This window comes from Protopterus annectens, chromosome 4.part1 (genome assembly GCF_019279795.1).
Source record: "Protopterus annectens isolate FY-2018-M chromosome 4.part1, PAN1.0, whole genome shotgun sequence".
Taxonomy (NCBI): Eukaryota; Metazoa; Chordata; order Ceratodontiformes; family Protopteridae; genus Protopterus; species Protopterus annectens.
Genome location: NC_056734.1, coordinates 112,006,515 through 112,032,255, shown reverse-complemented (window position 1 = coordinate 112,032,255; position 25,741 = coordinate 112,006,515). Strand labels below are relative to the sequence as shown.

General features: G+C 39.1%; 1 protein-coding gene across 1 annotated transcript in view; it reads left to right on the top strand.

Annotated features, from left to right (window-relative positions):
• LARS2 (leucyl-tRNA synthetase 2, mitochondrial) overlaps positions 1-25,741 on the top strand; it is a 1,850,943-nt gene that overhangs the window by 1,462,948 nt on the left and 362,254 nt on the right. Inside the window, exon 17 of the mRNA XM_044070015.1 lies at positions 3,157-3,234. Within this exon, the coding sequence (XP_043925950.1) occupies positions 3,157-3,234 (78 nt within the window). The remainder of the gene's footprint in view (positions 1-3,156; positions 3,235-25,741) is intronic.

The window sequence follows — 25,741 nt, the reverse complement described above, 5'->3', positions numbered from 1 at the left end:
ACCTTAATAGTGAATGACTACACAAGTATAGCCTTTGCCCGGAAAAAATGAAAGCAGCAGCAGTGACATTGCTGACCTTAGAATGACAAGAAGATGCAAAGGAGGACTGGTTGTAAAAAGAGGGTGTAGGTTTTATATTTTCCTGCAAAGGAAAACATTACGAAAACCAACATCCATGGCACTTACTCTGTCATTAAAACCAGCTGTCTAAACTGTAGATGCCATGACTTACAGTGTTAGTTGTGTACTGCTGATACTGTAGGTAAGTCCAATATCAGGAAAACAGTTATAAGATGTAAATATTTATATTATGAGTGACTTGAATCCATCTGTCCATTTTTAAATATGACATAGAGCAGATGATACAAAAGCATAACAGCACTCTGTGCTATGGTTATCAGGGTTTACTATTGGCTTATCAAAGATCACTGTATGGAATGGCTGCATCTCAGGCAGAATATACCAACCCCACAATAATATTAAATCTGCGAAATGCTGAAAATATTTGGAGTTTTCAACATTTTTTTTGAGTGTATGCAAAATTTACACATGAAAGTATCAGCAATAATTTCCTTGACTATACACATCACCAGTGACACGAACGCTCTTAAGTATACATTATACAAAATAGGAAACACACGTTACGTCTTGTCTGGCAATGTGATTGGGTGACCTGTACAACCAGAATCCTGTCCTGTTAATAACAAACAAAGCAATATTTGTGCCACATAAATAATTCTGTGAGTGCAATTCATTTTATTTAAGAGTGCAAAATTTCAACTAGATATTGTCAGATGTAGTACATTAGGGTAGTAGGATACATCCAAAAGGTTACACACTTGTGGAAAGTCAAAAGGAGCAGTAATGACAGATAGCTTCCACCAATCCCCAAAATGAAAACTAATTCCTTCTTTGTAATAGTTTATTTAATAAAGAAATGCTCTTCATTAATCTCTTTGGAGGGGGTGGCATACCATAGAGCAATCTCTTTCTCACTTCTCCCACGTGGTTTTGTTCCAGTTGTAAATATAACAGCTAATTGTAGTATCCCTCTTCCCATAAGGCTTCATAGTCAAAGATGCCATCCTTCCACTGAATTTTGGCTGGCTTTGGGGATATCCATGTGGTGAATTATCCCAGTGATTCCAAAACTGAATGCTGAAAAAAGATGGGATATATGTTGATGTCCCCTTTCTTGTAGTAACATCTGTGGAAGCCACTAATGTAATTAACATCAAAGAAAGCACACACTGGTTTCCTGTAATGTGGCATATTATCACACATACTTTGAAAAGTTTCTCTGACTTCATCAGGAGTAATGAATACAAAGTTAAAGCATTGTTTCACTAGCAAGGAGAATGATGTACTATTCCTGAAGTAACCTGTAAGCCTCAACTTTTGAACCTGGTGCCATACAATTTGCAAAGATAGAACCAGCATCCACTAGGGATGCTTTCTGGAAAGTATGTTTGATTGCATTTACCACTTCTTTTTCAAAATCAGTTAGTATTCTGGGTGGAGGCAGAGTCATCATGCTGTTCACAGAGACCAGCACTATTGACCATAAAAATGTTGTAGCACTATTCTGAATTTGATGGCAGTATGCCATAAACAGGTGGAAATATTTATTGTCATCTGTAATTCGTACCCTGCCATGTATGGTGTACAATTGCCTAAACTCATGGCTGTTGATCAGAAAGGTATAATCTACTAATATGAAATGTGTGCATGTCAAACAAGCTACATTACTGGAAGTAGTTATAATGACAACCAGTGAGTTCTTAATATCATCCTCACTGCATCTAATGATAAACTCACTGATTTACAGCACTACCTTATTAGGTGTTAATTGACCTATATCTCCAGAAACTGTATCAGCCATTTTGGATACAGTATTGCAGTCTCTGTAGTTTAGAGCCACTAGTGTCAGTAAAACAAAAAATACACTTAAAAACTTCTGAAAAAAATTCATTACAAGAACTATAGAAACAGCAGTGTGTTGTTTAGCACATTCATCTTTATTTTAAAAGGACACAGCCATTTCCATGGTTCCTGAGACAAATCTCTGTAGTCTGAATATAAACTTTTATTGTTTTACTTGTAATTCAATCAGATTTCCTCTTGAAAACACCTTTAAATAGTATTATAGTCATCATTGTCATGTTAGACGTGTGAAGTACCCCACAGCCCTGTACTAAATTTAAGATGGACTAGAGGCTTTGAAAAGCTTCCCATAATTTCTAGTTTGTCATCATATATTACAATACACCTGAATACGTTGTTCATTGAAATTTAATAACGTTCTGTTATCATGTTCATCTCATAAGTTTAGCATTACTGTAGATATCTGTTGTACTTTGGACTACAGATGGAACAAAAGTAATTCAGTTTAAGTCTCACTCAGTAGATATTATTGCAGACATGCAACATACACTTAGTAGGAAGCTGTGCATAGTGTTAGTATATCAGTCGACCCTAACTACATTTTCTGAGTAGATTCATTATTTGTAAATCAGTGGTGTTGAAATATTGTGCTGTATGATAATGGCACATAATGTTTTCCGACTGTACTGTATTGTAATAGAGTTTAGTATTGTGAATTTTGCATGTGATGGCTGCTATTTATCATAACGTGCACTGCTGCTTCTGGGATCCTTCAATTTAATGTACATCTAGATTGCTGTACATACTAACAAGTACATTTCAAAAGCATGATGTGAAATGTCAAGCACTATATGTCAACGAAGTGCATGGGTGAAATAAAAATATTGATGCTATTTCCTCATAAGCAAAGTTCACTACAGCATTTCACAGAATCAGTATTCTGCCATAGATTCAGCAATTCCATACAGTGGTCTTTGTTATGTCAATAGTAAACTGATTGTCAGGTAGTAAATAGAACTGTTGGCATTGGTAGCTACATTTTTGGTCATGTTACTGATTTCTAGCTCTTGCCTTTTTTGTGTGTGTGCTTGTGTTTTAAAAATTAATTACTTATATTTATGTTTTATATTGACTTTCATGCATATGAAAGAATGAGTTCTATATTGTGACATATAAGAATAGCTTAGTATTTTATGATATGAGGACAGAATAGTTTGTCACAACTGGTTTGCCAAAAACAATCATTCTAATATTTTTTCTTTTCTTTGACAGGTAACCAAGCATTTCATTGAGGATTTCTTGTTAAATACTGCCATTTCACGTCTCATGGGACTTACTAATACACTTTCAGTAAGTATGTATTGTGAGCCTTATGTCTGACAAGATGTAATTTGATTTAGTCTTGATAGTAAGATGACATTACTTACTGTCATCAAGGGCAATGTGCCTTTTTAAATATGGTTATTTCCCAGATGTGTACATAGTGTGTCTCTTGATATATCAAGGGTTTGGTGTTTCATATGTGCACATGTAAAATATATCATGTTTATAATTGACTATTTTGTTCCATGTTTTTTTTTTTCATTTATTTTAAATACTGTAATACTTTCTTTAGAAGATAGTGAGCCCCACATATTCTGCTGTACCCACGTTATTTGCACTCTTCCAAATTATAACATGACAGGAAAAAATTAAGCTGTTATGCTTCTTTGAATATAGTTCTGTTCATGATAACTTGTTAATTTCTAGTTGAGAAATAATCCATGACTGGGTGTGAGTAATGCTGGATGCACCCACAGCTGGCACGGATTGATTATGAGAGTAAAGCTCGAGTTATCAAACAGTCGGTTAGGGAAAACCCCAGCAATATTCCCACATCAGTCCATTATTGTTATGATACAATGCAGTTATGACATATTGGTTTCCTCAGGGTGCTCTGGTTTCCTCCCACATTCCAAAGACATGCAGCAGGTTGGTTGGACACTCTAAATTGGCCCTGGGTGTGAGTATGTGTGTGTACGAGTGAGCAGTACAGATAAACTACCACTGCAGGGATAGCCACTCGGCAGTGTAAACCTTGGGTCGAGAAGATTGTCAAGTGACACCCTGACTGTTTTAAATAATGGCAGTATATATGCTCACTTCTTGTCTGTTTCCTACTGCTTATATAAAGGATGCTTGCAGACTACTACTTTATCATTTCTTGACCCGGATCCTTTATTTCTAATATGTTTGTATTTGGGAGAGTAGAAGCCTATCTTTCACTTCTGTAATGGTTCACTTCATTTTCTCTTTTTAGTATTGTAGAGAATGTGGCGGCTGTGTAGCTATGTGTTATTTAAGAGCTACAGTTGCCAAGAACTTTTGCAGGTGGCAATGTTCGATTTACAGTGGGCACCTAGACTACTGCATGCAGTCAGTGTGCAGAGTTTTGGAGAATAATTTTTTCATTGTATAATTGTCTTTTTTTAGTTGTGCCAGATAAAATATGTAGAGGAAAGGATTCATTTTTATTAGCAAATTGAAACATTGTAAAACAGTTTTAAAAACAAGATTACGTTAATTCCAAATGTCAGCTTGCTCTGAAGCTGAATTGCTGCAAGTGTTGGACTTTGCTATCTTGACCCTGCACTTACATGCAAACATTTTGCAAGAATGATAGTTGTGATTATATAAAAATATATCATAACAGTCATTTGCATATTTTTGTCTATTACTTTTCAGAGGTTTAATAATTACTTTTCAGAGGTTTATTAAAAGCCGTGGTGGTGCAGCGATAGCGTTGTCACCTCACAGCAAGAGGTTTTCCCGTTCACTTCTTGGCTGGAGCGCCTTCTGTGTGGAGGGTGCATGTCTTCCCAGCGGTCAAGTGGTGTTCAAAAGACATGCATAGGGCGTGCCTTCGTTGAAGGTTGGGCATCGAGCTGGCACCTCGGCACCGTAAAAATCTACTGCCAATCATTAGCGGTCCGGAGTTCCGCTGTGGTGACCCCTAACCGGGAAAAGCCGAAAGAAGAACAACAACTTTTCAGAGGTTTATTCTTCTGTCTCTTCCTGTAAATGTGCATAAATGATGTTTTTTTCAGTAGCACTTTGCTCTTTAGAGAATACTTGTTATGCGTAATGACATTATTTCACGTATGATAATATCTTTATCCAGTGTTAGTCTGATAATCTCTAAATAGAAAAAGAGACCTTCATATTAAGTCAGATAATGCATAATATTTGCAAACATAAATGAAACAGCAGCACAGTGTTTCTGGAGTAAAACAGTTTTCAGTCATTGTGCACTTTGAAAATGTTGTCCATTCTGGATACAAAACTGTTGTAATTTGTGCTGCATAACAGAGCGACACCCACGTTTCCATGTGTAAATTATGCACTATTTAGTGTGTAGCTTTATTAAGAAGCATGGTTAATATCACACATGTGAATGAATGTGAAAAAGTGGATGAAGATGGGAGAAATATGTTGCCTACCACCCTTATGCTTTGTGATTGCACAAGAGGACTTGTTCATTTCTGCCTGCCAACTGCCTCAAACTTTCTCATGTTACTGACTAAACCTCTTTAATTAAGTTTATCACAGTTTATTTCTAGTGTGGGCTAATATTTGGCATTGAAAAATGATTCCTCCCCCACCCCGCATTCTATTTATATGATTGTAGTGAGTAGTTTAAAGGTGTAAAACAGACATTTCTTATGGCAGAAGCTGGAGCCCTGAGAGAGAGGGCAAGAAAGCTATAATGTGTTTAATGTGTGCAGGGGGTGCAAAAGATATAGAAATAGAAACAGAAATGTTTGGCACTTGTGTCCTGTAACTGCAGTGTAGCTTTGTCAGTCCTGCATGCTTTGCATTCTTTTGTGTGATAAAAACATGGTGACATGTAGCTCAGTCAGGTAATGTGCCATCTGACACATATTGCTTTGAAAAAATAAAGTCCTGTTTAAAACTACAAGAAAAGACAAACACTGTGTTTCAAGTTGCAAGTCCAACTTCTTTAGACTAATCATACTTTTTTTGCTTCCATTTAAGTATATAAAATTCAGTTATGTCACTTCTTATAGCAGGCACTGTTTACTACTGGAGTTAGAACACCTTAATAATCATAAATAAAATCATCTAAAACAGCTTGTGTTAAGGCATGTGTACATATTTGTTAAACTTCATGTTTATATTAATATTACAATGGTCTAGTCTTTCAATAACATACTACATTTGCTCTTTTGTTGAGTCATGGACTTTCATGTGCATTAAGGCACATTTGCCAACTAAATTCATGTCTCTCTAACAAAGTGGCCATATATCCATCCACCTCTCGCATTTCTTTTAATTTGTTCTCAAATGGAAAAAAAATTCTTTAAGTTCACAGACTGTTGACTGAGTCTGAATAGAGCTCTCAAAACATTTTTGTTTTTTATATTCCTCATATGTTTGGCAGCCCTTTAAATGAGCTTGTTGCTTTACCAAAATAAAAAGAACAACAGGTGATGCATTGAGCATGATTAACCACATTTTAGTGTAATGGTTGTATCTGCCTTCTGCTCTGTTAGTCACATCTTTTAAATTTGTTGGAGCTTAAAGATATAAACCTGCTGTCAATAACCAAAAGGAAATATTCCTCGTCTTTCTTGGTAGTGTTTCTACTCAGTTCTATCTTACTGACCCTATCAAACATGTTTTGCAAATTATTTAAATTTTATCTACAAAGTCATGTAGACTGCTAACCATCTTGTTCATTTTTTTAATTCTTCTTTAGCATATCCCATTGACTTTTCTTGATGTTTTTAATGCATGGGGATTATTTTGCATGTAAACCACAAGAAGGGGAACTTTAAATAAGTTGTTTTTATTTATTACAGTACCTGACTGTCACATATATTTTCATGAGGATTCAGAAACAGCCTCACTGCTGCTGGCAAAAGCTGTGATAAAAGAGACTTTTACATAATGCAGGAAATAGAGATTTGGTGACACGTTAGCCACAATGTGGAAACACTTAATTATGAGTTAGTTTGATTGATCACCCATCAGAAAATTATTTCTCACTGAAAGTACATTCAAGAATCTCTCATGATCATAACTTCCAAGATGGCTGCACATTGATCAACAACTGAACTTCAGCACTTCCAGTGTGAAAAAAGAAACTGAGAAAATAAGAGCTAGTGATATTGTTCATTCCATCCATCTAGTCATGCATCCACAACCCCCCTTTCCCATTTTTGCACATGGGGATCGGTGTCACTTCCAACAGTGACAATCATCTAGAGCCAAGGTTTATATCACAGGGTGGCTAGTCCTGCCACTCTTCGGATCCGAGGGGAGCCGATTGTCGGAGCCTTTGGTCGAGGGCGGATCCCGTGCGGCCTTTGATGTAGTGGAGAGGGCTCGGTGGAGGGGCGCCGGACCCCGGCACTTGCTTCGGCTCCGCCGCTCCCTCTGCACTGGGCCAGGCTTCCACCATCCGGCCCCTGGGACAGCCCGCTTGTGCCCCAAGTTGCTCCCATGGAGCAAATTGCTGCTTGCGAGGACTCCTCTGACAGCCCCCAGAGGAGGCCCTCGCAAGCATACGTGCAAAAGGAGGCACATTGACTCCCCGAGTCTCTCACTGAAGACACGGACTTGGAGGAAGGGAAGGCTCCCCACGGTCACCCCTGAGGATGTCTCCTTCGGAGACATCATGGAAATGCTCCGTATTAGGGGTGGTCTGCCCCAAGTCTTCCTCGGACGAGTCCGTGTTCTTGGAGGCATTCAAGCGGGCCCGTTTACCTCTTGGGTGTCCCCTGCCGACCCCTGGTGGACCTTATTACCACCAGGGCGTGGAAGGAACCGGACACCGTGGAGCCAATTCCCAAAAGACCGGATAGGATCCTTAGTCCGCCTCCGACAGGACCCATTGGAGTAAGGGGCCTCCTGTAGATGCCATGTTGACGGGCGGCCACAAAGAGGAACTGGCTCAGGAGAGTCCCTCAGTCCACCCACCGAGCAAGGAGTCTCGGATGATGGACCGCTTGCGAATGCGCATGTTCAGTTCGGCGACCTTCTCGGTTACGCCGCTGAACTTTTTGGCTCATGTTATTCCGATGCAGCGAGATCTTATTAAGGAATACGCTGCATCCCCTGAGTGCATTAGGGAGGAGGACAGAGATCTGCACTCCACCAAAATGGCCACCCTAAGGTCAGTTACAAATACTTCAATGCGGCTACTCTCCCATGCAACGGAGGGCGCCGCTAGAGCTGCGGGACAGGACTGGTCACTAGACGTCAGGCCTGGCTCCGCACTGCGATTTTTCTGAGCCCTTCAAGGCGTCGTTGCGAACGCCCCTTTGATGGTTCTGCTCTGTTTGGCAAGACCGTTCATGAGACGTTGACCCAGAGCGAGAAGGACGGAAGACGCTGTCTGCCGTCGGAATCCGCTTCTCTGCACCCCAGAGGCCCTATTCTAGGAACCAAAAGGGTCAGAAGAAGATGTGGTTCCGAAGTCGCAGCAGTCCCAGCCTGCTCGGACAACCAGTCCTTCCGTGGCAGAGGAGGACAGGGAGGACGCCGCCCTAGAGGCAGAGGGGCTCCCAGAAACTTCGGGTCCAGGGAACCTTTCTCTGAACGGCCCGCGCAGCAACCCTGAGGGGTTGCCCGACTGCTCTACTCTGGAGGCAGTCGGGGGACGTTGGGCACCTAGCTGCATGGGAGTCCATAACATCGGACCGCTGGGTTCTCCAAATCATATCCAGGGATATCGCATTCCTTTCCTTCACCTTCCAAAGTTAAAGTCCCTCCCAGACGTCCCACCCGGTCAACGGGAGGCCGCTTTGGCAGAAATTGGCCATCTGCTAAAGAAAAGAGCCATCCAGCCCGCTCCCCAGACCAGATCGGATCAGGGTTCTACTCCAGATTCTTTTAGTGCCAAAAGACGGGGAACTAAGACCAATCCTAGACCTCTCTCTCTTGAATCTGGCAGTCCCCAAAGAAAAATTCCGAATGGTCACTCTGCAATCTATTCTCCCCCTTCTGGGAGAAAATCACTGGATGTGCTCGATAGATCTCAAGGACGCGTACTACCACATCCTGATGGACAGGCGCTCCAGGAGGTTTCTCCGCTTCGGCTGGGAGCCAGTCACTACCAGTTCGGGTCCTTCCCTTTGGTCTCACCACAGCCCCAGGGTGTTTACCAAAGTACTAGCAGTGGTAGCGGCCCACCTGAGGCTTCAGGGGTGCAGGTCTTTCCCTACCTGGACGACTGGCTCCTTACCGCCCCAACAAGGCATCTACTTCTCTTGGCGAGACTCCTTTCTCCATCTTGCTCCATTTCTGGGCATCACAATAAATACAAAAGTCCAACCTGGCGCCCACACAGCTCTTAGATTTCATAGGGGCCAGACTAGACACAAGGAGTTTACGAGCCTTTCTCACTGCGGACAGAGTTCTAAATCTGCAGCTCCAGGTGCGGGCCATTCTCCATTCAAATTCTGTTCCAGCGGAGTTGGTCCTGAGGGCTCTAGGGTCCATGGCGGCTATAGCACTTCTTCCTCTTGCCAGGCTCAATATGCATTCTACAGTGGACGCTCTAGTACAGTGGTCATACCTTGCTCTCCCATGCATCATCCCATAGCGATCAGCAAGGCTTGCAAGCGGTCCCTCTTGTGGTGGCTCCGCTCCCGGATCTCCACAGGGTCGCCCATTTTGTGCTTCTCCCCTCTCGCCACGGTGACCACGGACGCCTCCGCCTCGGGTGGGGGCACTTTGGGCCGGACAGTCCAAGGCACGTGGAACGATTCAGAGACCCTTCTGCATATCAATGTTCTAGAGATGAGAGCAGTGCTCTTAGCGTTGCTAGCACTTCAGGACTTTCTTCCCTTGGGAGCAATTGCGATTCAATCGGACAATATGTCTGTTGTCTGGTACATCAACAAGCAAGGGGGAACAAGGTCTTACCCTCTTTGTCGAGAGGCCATGAGAGTTTGGGAATGGGCAATCTCCACCAATCGCTTTCTCATAGCAACGCACATTCCTTGTCGGTCCAACATCCTAGCGGACAAGCTCAGTCGCACCATTTTGACCCCTTACGAGTGGTCTCTCAATTGTCAAGTAGCGGAACGCATATTCGCACGGTGGGGAACCCCTTCATGCGATCTTTTTGCTTCTCCCTCAAACACCAAGTGCGACAGTTTTTCGCTCTAATACCTCCTCCGGAGGTACCCCAAGAGACGCTCTGGTGCATGCTTGGCCACCCGGTCTTCTGTATGCCTATCCACCCTTGCCTCTGATGCTGCAAGTTCTTCAGAAAGCTTCTCGGGTGGGTTGCAGAATGATTCTCATTGCTCCATTCTGGCCTCGACAGATCTGGTTCCCCTTCCTAAGGTCTCACTCGGTGAATCCTCCTTGGATTCTAGATCCCATCCCGGATCTGATATCCCATCCATCCTGCATTCCTCCTCGAACCTGGACAACGTGAAGCTGACCGCTTGGCAGCTCCAGTGCCACTGTTGATAAGGACACTCGGTATTTCGTCACGGGTAAAGGCTATTTTGGTGGCGGATCATAAACCATCCACTAGAAAGGTTTATCAAGCAAATGGAAACGTTTCTCTGTGTGGGCGGAGCGGCAAGGCCTGAATCCTTCACGGTTCCTCTCCTGTAGTGCTTGATTTTCTAACCTCTCTTTAATGATGGTGCCAGCAGTTCCACAGTCAAAGTTCAACTGGCGGCAATTTCTCACTATCACATTGGTCAAGATTCTAATCCTCTTATGTCAGCCAAATTGTGTAAAACATTTCTTAAAGGTACTTTCCTTCTCAGGCCCCTATAAAACAAGCAGTTCCTCCTTGGGACCTTTCTTTGGTCCTACAGGCCTTGACCGCTCCCCTTCGAGCCCGCTGCCACGGTGGATCTCAAATTTTGTCCTACAAGACAGCCTTTTGGTAGCCATTACATCAGCCAAGAGAGTTTCTGAACTTCAAGCTTTATCAGCTAAACCTCCTTACTTAGTATTTCATCCGACCGTGTCTCCCTCAGGACCAACCCGTCCTTCCTTCCTAAAATCGCTTCTGAAGCAAACATCAATCAATCCATTAACCTCCCTGTTTTCTTCCCTAAGTATGAAAACAAAGGTGAATATAAGCTACACTCACTAGATGTTCACAGGCAACTGAGATTTTATCTCAACAGGACAGCTGGTCATAGGCAATCCGACCAGCTGTTTATTTCCTTTGCAAAATTCAATTTGGGCAAGCCAATTTCTAAAGTTTCTCTGTCCCGCTGGATTTCACAGTGCATTTTATTGGCTTATCAAGCCAGGAAGGCCCGCACGGGTGTTCATGCCCATTCAACCCGGTCAGTATCTACCTCGGCAGCCTTCAAGGCTAGGATTCCTCTAGATGATATTTGTGCAGCAGCCACGTGGGCTTCATCTCATACATTTATTTCTCACTATAAGTTGGATCTTGCATCTAGGGGTAGAGCATCCTTTGGCTCCATGGTGCTCCGGAATATCCTTCCATGATGGCCGCCCAAGATTCAGGTAGCTGGGGACTCTGTCCCACAGGTTGCACACAAATGAATATCCTACTTCAGATTTAGAAGTTATGTACTCACCATAACGTTCCATCTGAGTAGGTGTATTCATTTGTCTGCAACCATCCCGCCCTCCTATCCCCCTGGCCTTTCAGTTTCCTGCATATTCCTTGTTACCCTTTTTAGGGTATTGTTGCTTTGGCAAACTCGATCTGAGGTCATGAGGGTAGAGCAGGGCATTATGGGTGAGGGGAGGAGCTGAGAGCTTGGATCCATAGCTGGAAAACCATGCCGGTTCGGATCCGATATCGGATCCATAACCCACAGGTTGCAGACAAATGAATACACCTACTCAGATGGAACGTTATGGTGAGTACATAACTTCTAATTATGCGTAATGACATTATTTCACGTATGATAATATCTTTATCCAGTGTTAGTCTGATAATCTCTAAATAGAAAAAGAGACCTTCATATTAAGTCAGATAATGCATAATATTTGCAAACATAAATGAAACAGCAGCACAGTGTTTCTGGAGTAAAACAGTTTTCAGTCATTGTGCACTTTGAAAATGTTGTCCATTCAGGATACAAAACTGTTGTAATTTGTGCTGCATAACAGAGCGACACCCACGTTTCCATGTGTAAATTATGCACTATTTAGTGTGTAGCTTTATTAAGAAGCATGGTTAATATCACACATGTGAATGAATGTGAAAAAGTGGATGAAGATGGGAGAAATATGTTGCCTACCACCCTTATGCTTTGTGATTGCACAAGAGGACTTGTTCATTTCTGCCTGCCAACTGCCTCAAACTTTCTCATGTTACTGACTAAACCTCTTTAATTAAGTTTATCACAGTTTATTTCTAGTGTGGGCTAATATTTGGCATTGAAAAATGATTCCTCCCCCACCCCGCATTCTATTTATATGATTGTAGTGAGTAGTTTAAAGGTGTAAAACAGACATTTCTTATGGCAGAAGCTGGAGCCCTGAGAGAGAGGGCAAGAAAGCTATAATGTGTTTAATGCGTGCAGGGGGTGCAAAAGATATAGAAATAGAAACAGAAATGTTTGGCACTTGTGTCCTGTAACTGCAGTGTAGCTTTGTCAGTCCTGCATGCTTTGCATTCTTTTGTGTGATAAAAAACATGGTGACATGTAGCTCAGTCAGGTAATGTGCCATCTGACACATATTGCTTTGAAAAAAATAAAGTCCTGTTTAAAACTACAAGAAAAAGACAAACACTGTGTTTCAAGTTGCAAGTCCAACTTCTTTAGACTAATCATACTTTTTTTGCTTCCATTTAAGTATATAAAATTCAGTTATGTCACTTCTTATAGCAGGCACTGTTTACTACTGGAGTTAGAACACCTTAATAATCATAAATAAAATCATCTAAAACAGCTTGTGTTAAGGCATGTGTACATATTTGTTAAACTTCATGTTTATATTAATATTACAATGGTCTAGTCTTTCAATAACATACTACATTTGCTCTTTTGTTGAGTCATGGACTTTCATGTGCATTAAGGCACATTTGCCAACTAAATTCATGTCTCTCTAACAAAGTGGCCATATATCCATCCACCTCTCGCATTTCTTTTAATTTGTTCTCAAATGGAAAAAAAATTCTTTAAGTTCACAGACTGTTGACTGAGTCTGAATAGAGCTCTCAAAACATTTTTGTTTTTTATATTCCTCATATGTTTGGCAGCCCTTTAAATGAGCTTGTTGCTTTACCAAAATAAAAAGAACAACAGGTGATGCATTGAGCATGATTAACCACATTTTTAGTGTAATGGTTGTATCTGCCTTCTGCTCTGTTAGTCACATCTTTAAATTTGTTGGAGCTTAAAGATATAAACCTGCTGTCAATAACCAAAAAAGGAAATATTCCTCGTCTTTCTTGGTAGTGTTTCTACTCAGTTCTATCTTACTGACCCTATCAAACATGTTTTGCAAATTATTTAAATTTTATCTACAAAGTCATGTAGACTGCTAACCATCTTGTTCATTTTTTTAATTCTTCTTTAGCATATCCCATTGACTTTTCTTGATGTTTTTAATGCATGGGGATTATTTTGCATGTAAACCACAAGAAGGGGAACTTTAAATAAGTTGTTTTTATTTATTACAGTACCTGACTGTCACATATATTTTCATGAGGATTCAGAAACAGCCTCACTGCTGCTGGCAAAAGCTGTGATAAAAGAGACTTTTACATAATGCAGGAAATAGAGATTTGGTGACACGTTAGCCACAATGTGGAAACACTTAATTATGAGTTAGTTTGATTGATCACCCATCAGAAAATTATTTCTCACTGAAAGTACATTCAAGAATCTCTCATGATCATAACTTCCAAGATGGCTGCACATTGATCAACAACTGAACTTCAGCACTTCCAGTGTGAAAAAAGAAACTGAGAAAATAAGAGCTAGTGATATTGTTCATTCCATCCATCTAGTCATGCATCCACAACCCCCCTTTCCCATTTTTGCACATGGGGTCGGAGTGTCACTTCCAACAGTGACAATCATCTAGAGCCAAGGTTTATATCACAGGGTGGCTAGTCCTGCCACAGTAGTTCTTCCACACCACACACTCACACTCCTGTGGCCAATTTAGTGTGTCCAATCCATCAACTGCATGTCTTTGAAATGTGGAAGAAAGTGGGAGCACCCAGAAGAAAGCCATGTGAAAATAGGGAGGACATGTAGACTCCACAAAGAAGGTACCCTGTCTGAGAATTGAACTGGGAAAGTGGTATTGCTAATTTGAGAAAAATTAATTTACTGGCTAGTAAGTACACTACTTGGATGCCACTAAAGAAGAAATTTAGAGAACCTGAAAATAATCAACCAGAAAAGGTGACAAAAAAACACTGGTTGGAAAGGATTCTGCAGCTATTCGGCAAAAAAAAAAAAAGAAACTGGAAGGAGCAGACTGTGTTAATCTTATAAAAGCACAAATTAGCAACTGGACTGGTATTCCCCAGTGGGATTTGTTTATTGAAAGGGAACATCAACTGTATGCTCCAAACCTAGTCATGAGAAAGCAGCCAAGACCTGTATTAGTAAAGATGCAATTATGCCAGCAGAAAGAATTGATCCTAACAAAACTGAGGTAGAATGGAAAAGTTTTAAAACTGGAGGTGGCAAATTGTTTGTGTAAAATAATTTTTCACTGTACACCAAGCAAAAAAGAATCAAGTTTATCTCAGCATTCTGGGAGTGTTGAGTAGCAGGTATGAGATTCAAACTGCTGTATCTAGCTGTCTTCAGAATATTTTTCCAGGAGAATCAAATAATTGTTTTGATGCAGAACAATCTAAGGAAGAGATAAAAAAATACTTATCTAACAAAAGGAGAGCCAACAAACAGAAGGGGGTGGGACAGCTTCACATTCTTCTGTCAATAAAGTTGATAGAGAGACTTTGCCAGGGAAACATTTTTCAGTGTTCTAAAGAAAAATGCTTTAGAGGAAGGGAGATAGAGAGAAAAGCACAGGAATTGACTAGAAGATCAGGAGTACACCTTGGACTTAAACCAGAGTTGGATGTTGGGAGAAGAAGATGGAGATGAACAGAAAGAACACTGAAATTAGCTATAAATTCTGGAGATATTTCTAGCTTCCATAATAACTCTTAAATGATTTCCACTACCCATTGCTGAAAAAAATAAATGTGAGGCTGTAAAGCATCAATCACACGTGTGAAATGTGGCTTTATAAGAAAATGTGGTTGAAAAAGACTGGACTTTTGTTGACCTCTACTCATTTTGGAAAAAGCCCTTAAACATCTCAAACAAAATTTCTCAACAAAAGCCTTATAACACCGCAATAGAAGCCATCTCCCATACCAAACTCCTAGGCATGGCAGTTGATGATAACCTGCAATTTGATGTACATATGCGACAAGTTATCAATAAGTAAATAAATGGGAGTCTGTAAAGCATCAGTCATGTGAAATATGACTTTATAAGAAAAAGTGGCTGAAAAAGACTCTATTTTTGTTGACTTTGTTAACAGCATGGATTGTAAAGTATATACCCCACTTTGTCATTAATGTTTAGAAGTACCTTAAAAAGGAAAAAAGTAACTGTAAGTCAAACAATATTTGTTCTTATTAGTATTTATATAAAACATTTCATGATATAAACCGCATGTTATATATAGTAAAGCAGTTATGTCTAATGTGCAGTATGAGATATTTTAAATGTGGGGTAAGTCTTTTCAGTGACTGTGGTATGTGTTAAATATATTAAAGTAAACAAATATGTTTTTAGTTGTATGAAACAGAGGTTTTACAGTATAATGAGAAGAAGGCTGGACAAAAGCAAGTATAATGGTAATATGCTGTGATCTTGGGTTGATATCTGGATGTAAAAGTGCACTGATTATATTGTATGTAGAATTAAGATATTTTCTCTCATTTTTGCAAGGGTGAATGTCTATATCAGTATCCTTAGCTTAAGGTATAAATAGCTAGTATGCTTGAAAAAATGAAATGATGAAAGCCATGAAAATTGCCAAGTTGCTTAGATCTGTAAAGATATTGGCTTCTTCTTTTCCATTAGCAAATTTTCAGTGGGAGTCAAAAATTATGCAGGTGCAGCCAAGTTGTACATTCTGTTCTGAATGAAATTTACAAAGATTCCTTACTGAGTACTTTTACATTGAGATAATTTGTCTGCAAATGCAAGCAATTAATCTTGAGAGTTCTCAGTACTGTTTGCTGAGGAAATGCTAAATTTAAAAGTATAATGGCAAGCAGTTTAGTAAATAATAAAGTATGTAATTATGGGAAGTGAATAGATATATCAGCCTGTCTAGCAGCCTTAATAGTTTAATGCATTTAATACACTAGTGTGCAATTTATTTTTTATTTAAAAATAGCAGGTGCACTTTTCCTTAGGGCTGAAAGTTAATGTTTTCTGAAAGTATGCAAGCAGTTTTTCACATCTGAGAGGAGAATAGAGATAAGAAAAGAACAGACAGCAATCAGTATAAGTAGAAACAGAAGTTGTAGCATGCACTTTAGCATTGGTAACCCTGACTTTAGGTTAGATAATGCCTGTGGGGTGCAGCTATCAGTTTGAGGCAATTGCTCCTATCTGGAGGGTTAAACTTTTCATTTTTGAAGACGCCCATAATTTTGTATGTTTTTTTTCTAAGTTAGTAGAGGATGGGAGTGATCTGAAAATATATTTAGTTGTTTTGTTTGTTTGTTTGATGGTTTCATTAAGACAAAAAGGTCTTGAAAAATGTAACATAGGTTCAGTTAGAGACGAGAAGAAATAACTGTATAAAAGATCAGCCTGGCAGACATTAGTGGGTGCATGTAACATGAAAGTTGTAGAGACACAGTAAAAAAAATGACATGTAGAACAGGTGGAAACAATAGCTTTTAATCATAATGGCTACACTATCTGTATTAGCCAGGAACATAAATGGCCTTACAGGTATAGACAAAAAGGAATGAGTATTGAATTATATTAGGAAATGCAGAGTGCAGCTAGCAGTGCTGCAGTTGACACATTTGGAAAGAAATGAACATGTACATTTAATTAAGAAAGGATTTCAGGCTGGATATTCAGCAGAATTTCAGACAAAGGAAAGGGGGGAGTAAATATATTAATTACTTAATGGTAGATTTGTGGTAGTAAGAGTCTATTGGCAAGGAAAGAGGTTTAAGTTGGCATATATTTATATTTCACCAAGAAATTGCTATTATGAAGCTTAAGAAAATTTGGGGAGAAATAATCAGCTTTCATCATGGAATATTACTTGTACATAGAGACTAGAACTTGATTTGCAATAGCGAGCACGACCAGGGGTCCTAGAAGGGAAAATATAACAAAAGAGGATACATTTCTGAAGAGATTTATGAAACTGTTTGTTATGGGAGGTGTGAATATAGTAGTAGGAACTCTGACATAATGTACATATTATTCCCCAAGGTACATTAACTAGCTAGACTATATAGAAATTATCTTCAAGGCAACATTTGCATTTAATTGAAAGCTTTGACACACATCCAATAATTATTTCAGGCCTTCCAGAGGAAAAGAGAAGGTAAAATGCAGAGTAATGAGGTAAAAATGAGATACTGATGCTTTTCCTCCTACCTGTTAAAAAGGAAAGAATTTAAAAAATGGGTGGTGGAAATCATTTGAGAATTATTGTGGAAGCTAACAATATTTCCAGGAGTTATAGTGACTGAAATAGAATGAAAATAGAGCTTAAAATTAGAGAAGAAGGAAATGTGCTTAAGAAGTAATATGGCTGACAAAGGTTAAAGTATTGCAGAATAAGCGGAATCTCACAGAATAAGATGATACACAAATGCAAAGTGCTAAAGAGAAAATAAGGAAGTATCTGGATGTTATGCATGAGTTTAGAAAGATTGTTGTTAAGCAACTGTTTTTATAATCACTCCAAAGCACAAAAACGTTTATCACAATGACTTAGACAACAGAAAGTACAAAGGATTGACATCAAACTTAAGGAGCCTTTTATGCAAAGTGTATAAAGCAGAGAAATGTGGATATAAAGAAAGAACACAAATAAAGATATTTATGGAAGACTTCGTTATTCCAAGTTTAGATCTACATGAGGTTCAATAACTAACAGTTAAGATAGGAGGAGATGATATAAAAATGGTGATTTGAAATCAGTTTTCAGGAAAGTGCTCAGGAACAAATGGTATTCCTGTGGAAGTTTCGAAGTTAGGAGGGAAGAAAGTGATCAAGATCTGGAAAATTTTACTTAATATTTTAAAAGGAGGAGAAGCACCAACATCTTGAAAGAAAGCTGTGGTATCTGTATTTCCTAAAGAAAGTAAAGACCCATTTGAATTTCAAACTGTGATTAAAAAGTATTTGTCTATAGAAGCTAAAAAAGAGGCAGAGTTGTTGATAAAATTGTTAGATATGGATCAATGTGGCTGCATGGGGAGAAGTGATCATCCAGAGGGAACCAGAATTTAAGAAAATACTGCTGTTGTTAATATTTCTTAATGCAGAGAAAGCATTCAACAGAGTAAGCTGAGATTTTAGGAGTAGGGCAATGGAAGCATTTGCATGTCCTGATACAGTAATAAGGTTAAGTAGGAGTATGTATGAAAGATCAGCAGTAAGAATTACAGTGTGAGGATTCCTCTGCGATAACATTTTAACCAGGCAGGTTTGTCCTCCTTTGCCTTTGTAATTTGTCTTGCATTTAGAGGCACTGACAAAGAAAATAAGGGACTCAGATATGCAAGAATATAGTTGGTATGGTAATCAAAAAAAGTTAGCTTTGTTTGCAGACATTATTTTGTACCTCTTAAATCCATAAAAGAGCATCTCAGTGTTGTGGAACATTTTGAGATCATTCCAAATCTTTTTACAATATAAAATTAATGACGATAAAACAAAGGCTGCAGCCATAAATTATTTACCCACTTTGACTTGGTTCAGCAATATCCATATTTATGGGGATGTGATAAGATGAAGTATTTAGGAGTATGGATTAAACAGGCTTCTGTTATGATAACTAGGGATGTGTGGGAAGGGACTAAATAAAAGATAATACAAACACTGAGAAACAGGAAGCTTTTGTTTATTGCTATGGATAGTAAGATACAAACAGTGAAAATGTTTTTAGTCCCTGTAGTTTTAAATAAGGGTCAGGTATATTTTATCAACCAGAAGAGAAGTTCTGGACAATAATTAATAAAAAGTGTAAGGGATTTATCTGGGCGGGGAAGAGGGCAATAGTTAAATGGGATAACTTAATCCTTGCAATAGAATAAGATAGTTTAAGATTACCTGATTTAAAGAGATGTTTTACAGCTGCACAGTTAATGCTCATATACAGAACACAAGACAAATGTTATAATTCAAAATAGAAACAGATGATGATGATGATGATGATGCAGGGGAGATGTTCAAGAAATAGAGAGGAGGATTTTGGATGCAGATCCTTAAGGAAAAGTAGCAGAAAGTATTCAATGAACTAAGCCAACAGGAGAATGGAGAAAGGAAGGATGACTGCAAATAGGAGTACAAAAAATAGACAAGAAAGACTGGAATTTACTGGAGAAACCTGGAAAAAGAACCAATGTATTGGGAGCAAATAACTTGAAAGGGAAAGGTAACAGAATGGCATGAGGTGAAGAAAACATTTGGACTGTAAGCTAGGGACTGCCTTCCCAACCGTGCCGGCAAAGAGAAAGAGGTAGGGGAATCTTAAGTGAAGGACCTGTTCTGGTAGAAGTTTTAGTTGAATCTAGAACAGAAGCTGCTATTAAAAAGGGATAATTGGTAGGGCAGATAAAATATTGCACAGTAACTATAAGAATTAATCAGAGGAGGTTATAAAAGATTAGGAAGAAATACTGGAAAAGCAATTTACAAGAGAACAATGGGAAGGCATCTGTATGGCTCCAGAGTATGCAACAAAGTCCAGAAGGTTTAGGATGGTTGCTTGAAAGTATTTGCACAGGTATTTTTATACCCCAGTTAGACTTCAAAATTTTTTTCTTCAGGTAGATAGCAAATGTTGGAGGTGTTATGGAAGAGAGAGGTAACTTTGAACATATGTTTTGGGAATGTAACGAGTTGGCAGATTTTAAAAATGCCATACTGAGTGTACTCTGTTAGCAATTTTGGATGGGCAAATGGCTGTAACTAAGGAGATGATTCTTTTTGAGCTGGGGCACAGGATCTGAATTACCTAGACATAGAAAGGTCTTAGCAAGTTTAATTCTGTTGATTGTCAAAAAGGCAATTACTAGAAAATGGAAATCAGATTCTAAACCAACTGTATGTGAAATATTGAATATTAAAAAAACATACAAAAACTGGAAGTGGTATCTTCAGAAAAGGGAAGGAGCAAATTACATACAAATACCAGGGAATTGTGGGAACAGTGCATGCACAATAATGTTCAGGAGGAGGAGTCATGTTTAAGGGAAGGCAGAAATTCAGCAGTTTATGTAATGCTGGACTGATAGTTACAAAAGAAGAAAAATATGTAAGGCATAATGTATATAAATTAAAAGAAATGCTAATATTGTTTGTTTTCCTCACTGTAAATGTATGTTTGCTTGTATCTTAAGTGATCATTTAAACAAGGTGTATAAAAAAATCTATCATGATCATCTGTGGACATGGAAGATGTCCTGTAACAAGCAACAAATTCTTAATTTGTTTTGTTTAGGATAAGTTGGAGTTTAGTGAGTTCTCAGGTAATCTGCAAGAGGTGATATGTTTTATTACAGATATGGAAACACTTTTGCAACTGGTCTAAGTGAATGGTACAGACAAACCCAGTAAAAGCAGTGAGTGTTATCTTTACATTTAAACCAAGTAGTAGTTATAATAAAGACATGCATATGTTCAAGTTGCAGAATAATCTCAGTATCAGGCGTTGCAGAATAATCTCAGTATCAGGCAATTTGTTTTTGGTATTGCGAATAACAAATGTGATATTGTTTTGGATTTGCCCTAACTTTATCTTTATATGCATTGTTGGGATGTCCGATAGCTGGATTCTGCCTAAAAAGGCACTATGGAGAAGTCCAGTATCCTGGCCAGTATGCAGAAGCGTGCCTCTCAACCTCTTATCACAAGGAATCTGGGCAAAGCTAAGAGACAAAGGCCCAAAAATAGGGATAGATTTTAAATATTACTCTTATAAATTTACAAAGAGCTCCCTATTGAAATGTCAGCGGTTGTAATATCGAGGGTCGACAGACTGAAAATAGGTTGAAAACTTAGGAGAAGAGTAAATCTTGAAGATCGTTGTTTTTTTTTAACTTCTTTTTTGCAGGGGGCAAGTCCGCCTGCACCAACGCTGTTGGGGGGGCAAGCCCCCCACAACCCCTGAAATTGTATATACCAAAGCTGAGATCGCCGTACCTTGGAGAAAAGGGAATGTTCCAGGAAATGGCCATCTCAGACTTGGTATATGCAAGTTCCTTTTTTTGGCCATTCAGTTTCAGGACTTGCTGTAGCAGGTCTACACATTTCAAATAGTTACTCTTAGTAAGTTCTTAGAATAATAGGTTTTGCTTTCGAAAGCATTTTCTGAAGGATATGAAGTGTGAAACTCAATTATCTGTTATTGTTTAATGAAATGAATTATTGGTGATTTGCCAGAAAACCACAAATTTTATGAGGAACAAACCAAAAATGAGACGAAAAATCTGAATATATAATGAAAATCTGGACAGTTGAGAGGCATGTGCAGATGATATTGAAAAGAGAGGTGTAGGCTGTCCTTTGTGAAGCATATTGATTTGCATACCATCTCTTCCCAAGCTGGCACACACTGGACCCCCTAGAGTAACACAAATACTTAGCTAGTTATTTGTTTTTAGGCTTCCTTCTTGGTGGAGGTAGAACATGTATAGTGAGATTCAGCATGTCTCTCTACATATATACATCAGAGTTGAGTACCCTAACTCATTCCTACCCACATGGGCTATCACAAGGTCATATTCATATCTGACAAGTCTAAGGGATTGAAAAACCTTTGTAACATCATGGCTCATGGTGCTGCAGAGACAACCAACTGCCACCCTGTCCTTGTCCATCCTTTTAAGCATGGAGTCCATGTGCCTGACAATGAAGTCCCAATTATTTGGATATTTCTAATTGTGCATGTGGTTTTAGTGGTGGTAGACAGTTTACAGTCTTCAGTCTGTTGACTCAATATGTGTGCTGATGGTGGTGGTGTGGTATAAGATATTTGCTGAGGCTTTATCTTCCTGGTTCTATGAGAGCTGGGAAGTGACTTTTTGACAACCTCAGAAAAGGCTGGGTTGGTATGATTGTCTAGAGATGTGGATGATAGTATGTATTGCTCACAGATCATCATTTTTGGTGCAATGGTGGCCTCAGTTTTATGAAGATACCAACATCTCTCACAGAGTCATGCATGTCAAGTGGTAGTTCATTGTTTCTGAGCATTTTGCAATTTCCACACTGCCTAAGTACACTAAGTGCTATGGGTCTGGTAGTAAAACAAATGGAAGTTTATTGGTCTTCCATTTTGTCTAGCTGGGTACAGATCTTATAAGGAGAAGTGCACCAGTATATACAGTGGCTATACAAAGTGTACACACCCCCCTGTTAAAATGCCAGGTTTTTGTGATATAAAAAATGAGACCACAATAAATCATTTCAGAACTTTTCCCACCTTTAATGTGACTTATGACCTTTACAATTCAATTGAAAAACACACAAATCTGTTAGGGGGGAAATATAAAACATAAAAAAAATACAATAAGCTGGTTACATAAGTGTGCACATCCTTAAACTAATACTTTCTTGAAGCACCTTTTGATTTAATTACAGCATTCAGTCTTTTTGGGTACACACCTGCCATCAATTAAAGAGACTCTCATTAACCCCAAATAAAGGTCAGCTGTCCTAGTAGGATTTTCCTGACATTTTCTCAGTTACCTGCTACAGCATAAGCCATGGTTTGCAGAGAGCTTACAAAGCATCAAAGGGATCTCATTGTTGAAAGGTCTCAGTCAGGAGAAGGGTACAAAAAATTTTCACACCATTGGATATACCATGGAACATAATGAAGACAGTCATCAAAAAGTGGGGAAAATATGGAACAACAGTGACGTTGCAAATAACTGGACATCTCTCCAAAATTGATGAAAAGGCAAGACGAAAACTGGTCATGTAGGCTGCCAAGAGACCTACAGCAACACTGAAGGAGCTGCAGGAATTTCTGGCAAGTACTGGTTGTGTACTACATGTGACAACAATCTCCCGTATTCTCCATATGTCTGGCCTATGGGGTAGGGTTGCAAGATGGAAGCCTTTTTTTACACAGAAAAACATCCAGGCCCAGCCAAAATTTGCAAAACAATACATCAAGTCTCCCAAAAGCATTTGGGAAAATGTGTTATGGTCTGATGAGACCAAGGCTGAAGTTTTTGGCCACAATTCCAAAAGGTACGTTTGGTGCAAAAACAACACTTCACATCACCAAAAGAACACCATCCCCATGGTGAAGCATGGTGGTGGCAGTATCATGCTTTGGGGTTGCTTTTCTTCAGCTGGAACTGGGGATTTAGTCAAGGTGGAGGGAATTATGAACAGTTCCAAATACCAGTCACTTTTGGCCCAAAACATTCAAGCGTCTACTAGAAAGCTGAAGATGAAGAGGAATTTCACCTTTCAGATGACAGTGACCCCAAACATACATCCAAATCAACAAAAGAATGGCTTCACCAGAAGAAAATTAAAGTTTTGGAATGGCCCTGCCAGAGCCCAGACCTAAATCCAATAGAAAATCTGTGGGGTGACCTGAAGAGGGCTGTGCACAAGAGATGCCCTCGCAATCTGACAGATTTAGAGTGCTTTTGCAAGGAAGAGTGGGCAAATATTGTGAAGTTAAGATGTGCCATATTGATAAACTACACAAGAAGACTGAATGCTGTAACTAAATCAAAAGGTGCTTCAACAAAGTATTAGTTTAAGGGTGTGCACACTTATGCAACCAATTTATTGTACGCTTTTTTATTTTTTATATTTTTCCCCAACAGATTTGTTTGTTTTTCAATTGAATTGTACAGGTTATAGGTCACATTAAAGGTGGGAAAAGTTTTGAAATGGTTTATTGTGGTTTCGTTTTTTTATATCACAAAAACCTGGCATTTTAACATGGGTGTGTAAACTTTTTATATCCACTGTAGTTGGAAGATTAGTTAATAATTAATAGGTACAAGGATTTTAAGTACAAGAAGGCAGTATGTACAAAGATCTTAAGTGCTGGAGGTCATTATGACCAAAATAGTAGCAAAGACAGTAGTGAATAATGAGTCTGTAAGTCATTTAAACAAGCAAGACATGATCTTAAGTGGAGCTCACAAAAACCAAGAGGCTGATACGTAGAAAAATCTTAAGTGGAGAAGGTGACAGTATGTAATATAATAGCAATATCATCAATAAATAACAAGCCTACAAGAAATTTAAGCAGGGCAAGCTGCAGTGGATGAGGTCACAACAACCCAAGTGGAAGCAGTAAATAAAAGGTCTATAAACAGCTCAAGCAAGAACCAGGACTGAATTGATTGATGGCAGTAAGTTTAAGTAACACAGCAGATACAGCAACTGTACTAGAAGCATACAGCTGCTTAGAGGACAGCTTTAGGTGACAAGAAACAGCACCACACAAACACGGTCAATCTGTAACAACCCTATAATATTGAAGGCTTAAGTGAGCACATTCGCCAGCATCAGAAACAAAAGATTTGATAAATCACTTGAATGTTAAATTAAAAAAACTCCCACGGGCTACTATGCTGTGCCAACAACCCCAGTTGCATAAGTTGCACACCCCTCATCTATAAAGGCAAAATCAAGCAACACATCAAAATTTTAGTCAGTGCACAGCCAAGCAGCAGCCAGTGGAGGCTTACAATGCTAGCTCACTTCCAGTGCATAACATCTTTTTAGAACACTGCAAATTCTCCTTCTGTCATGAAAGAAGAATTGCTAAAATAATTGTAAACTTTAAAAATACTGGTAGACAACGCAAGTTTCAAAATTAGCTCAAAAATTAGTTAAATAAGGAACATCACAAATCTTGGAGGAAGCAAATCTGTAGTCCATTCCAATGTGCAGGTCTCAGCTGGTTAAAAGTCTAGCAACTTTATTTAATCCCACTCAATGAAGGGCAAAGTCAAGCAAAGCAAAAGAATTTAAAAAGGTACAGAGGCAACCAACAGGCCAGTAAGTAACTCACTTCCACCAGATAGCTCAGAACACTATAATTTCTCCTTCTCTCACAAGGGAAAATCGAAATCCTATTTCACAACTCAGGCTTTATCCACTTCTGGCACCCAGAAAGAAAGAAAGAAAGAAGGCTGTGTGGCCAATTCAAGATTGGTTAGTTATATGGCCAATTCAAGATTGGTTAGTTATACCTAGTGAATCTCACCACAGAAGATTAAGGCTGTGAGATGTTAATGAGCTGATTCCCATGATCCATAGTTCAGTCCTCTCATCCTCCATTTGCCAGTGTGCAACTCTGGGCTCCAAGTCTTCTTTTGTGGGTAAGTGATATGTTTTATATTTCATGTTAGAGTAGGATTCCCTATCTCCCTTTTTCAACCTCCCCTCTCATCCTCCATTTGCCAGTGTGCAACTCTGGGCTCCAAGTCTTCTTTTGTGGGTAAGTGATATTTTTTATATTTCATGTTAGAATAGGATTCCCTATCTCCGTTTTTCAACCTCCCCTACTTTACGTTGATTGTTGTTGTTTAGAAGAAGAAAAAAGTGTAGAGTTTATCGTTCTGTGTTTCCCTTCCTTGGCCTTCCTCTACCCCTGT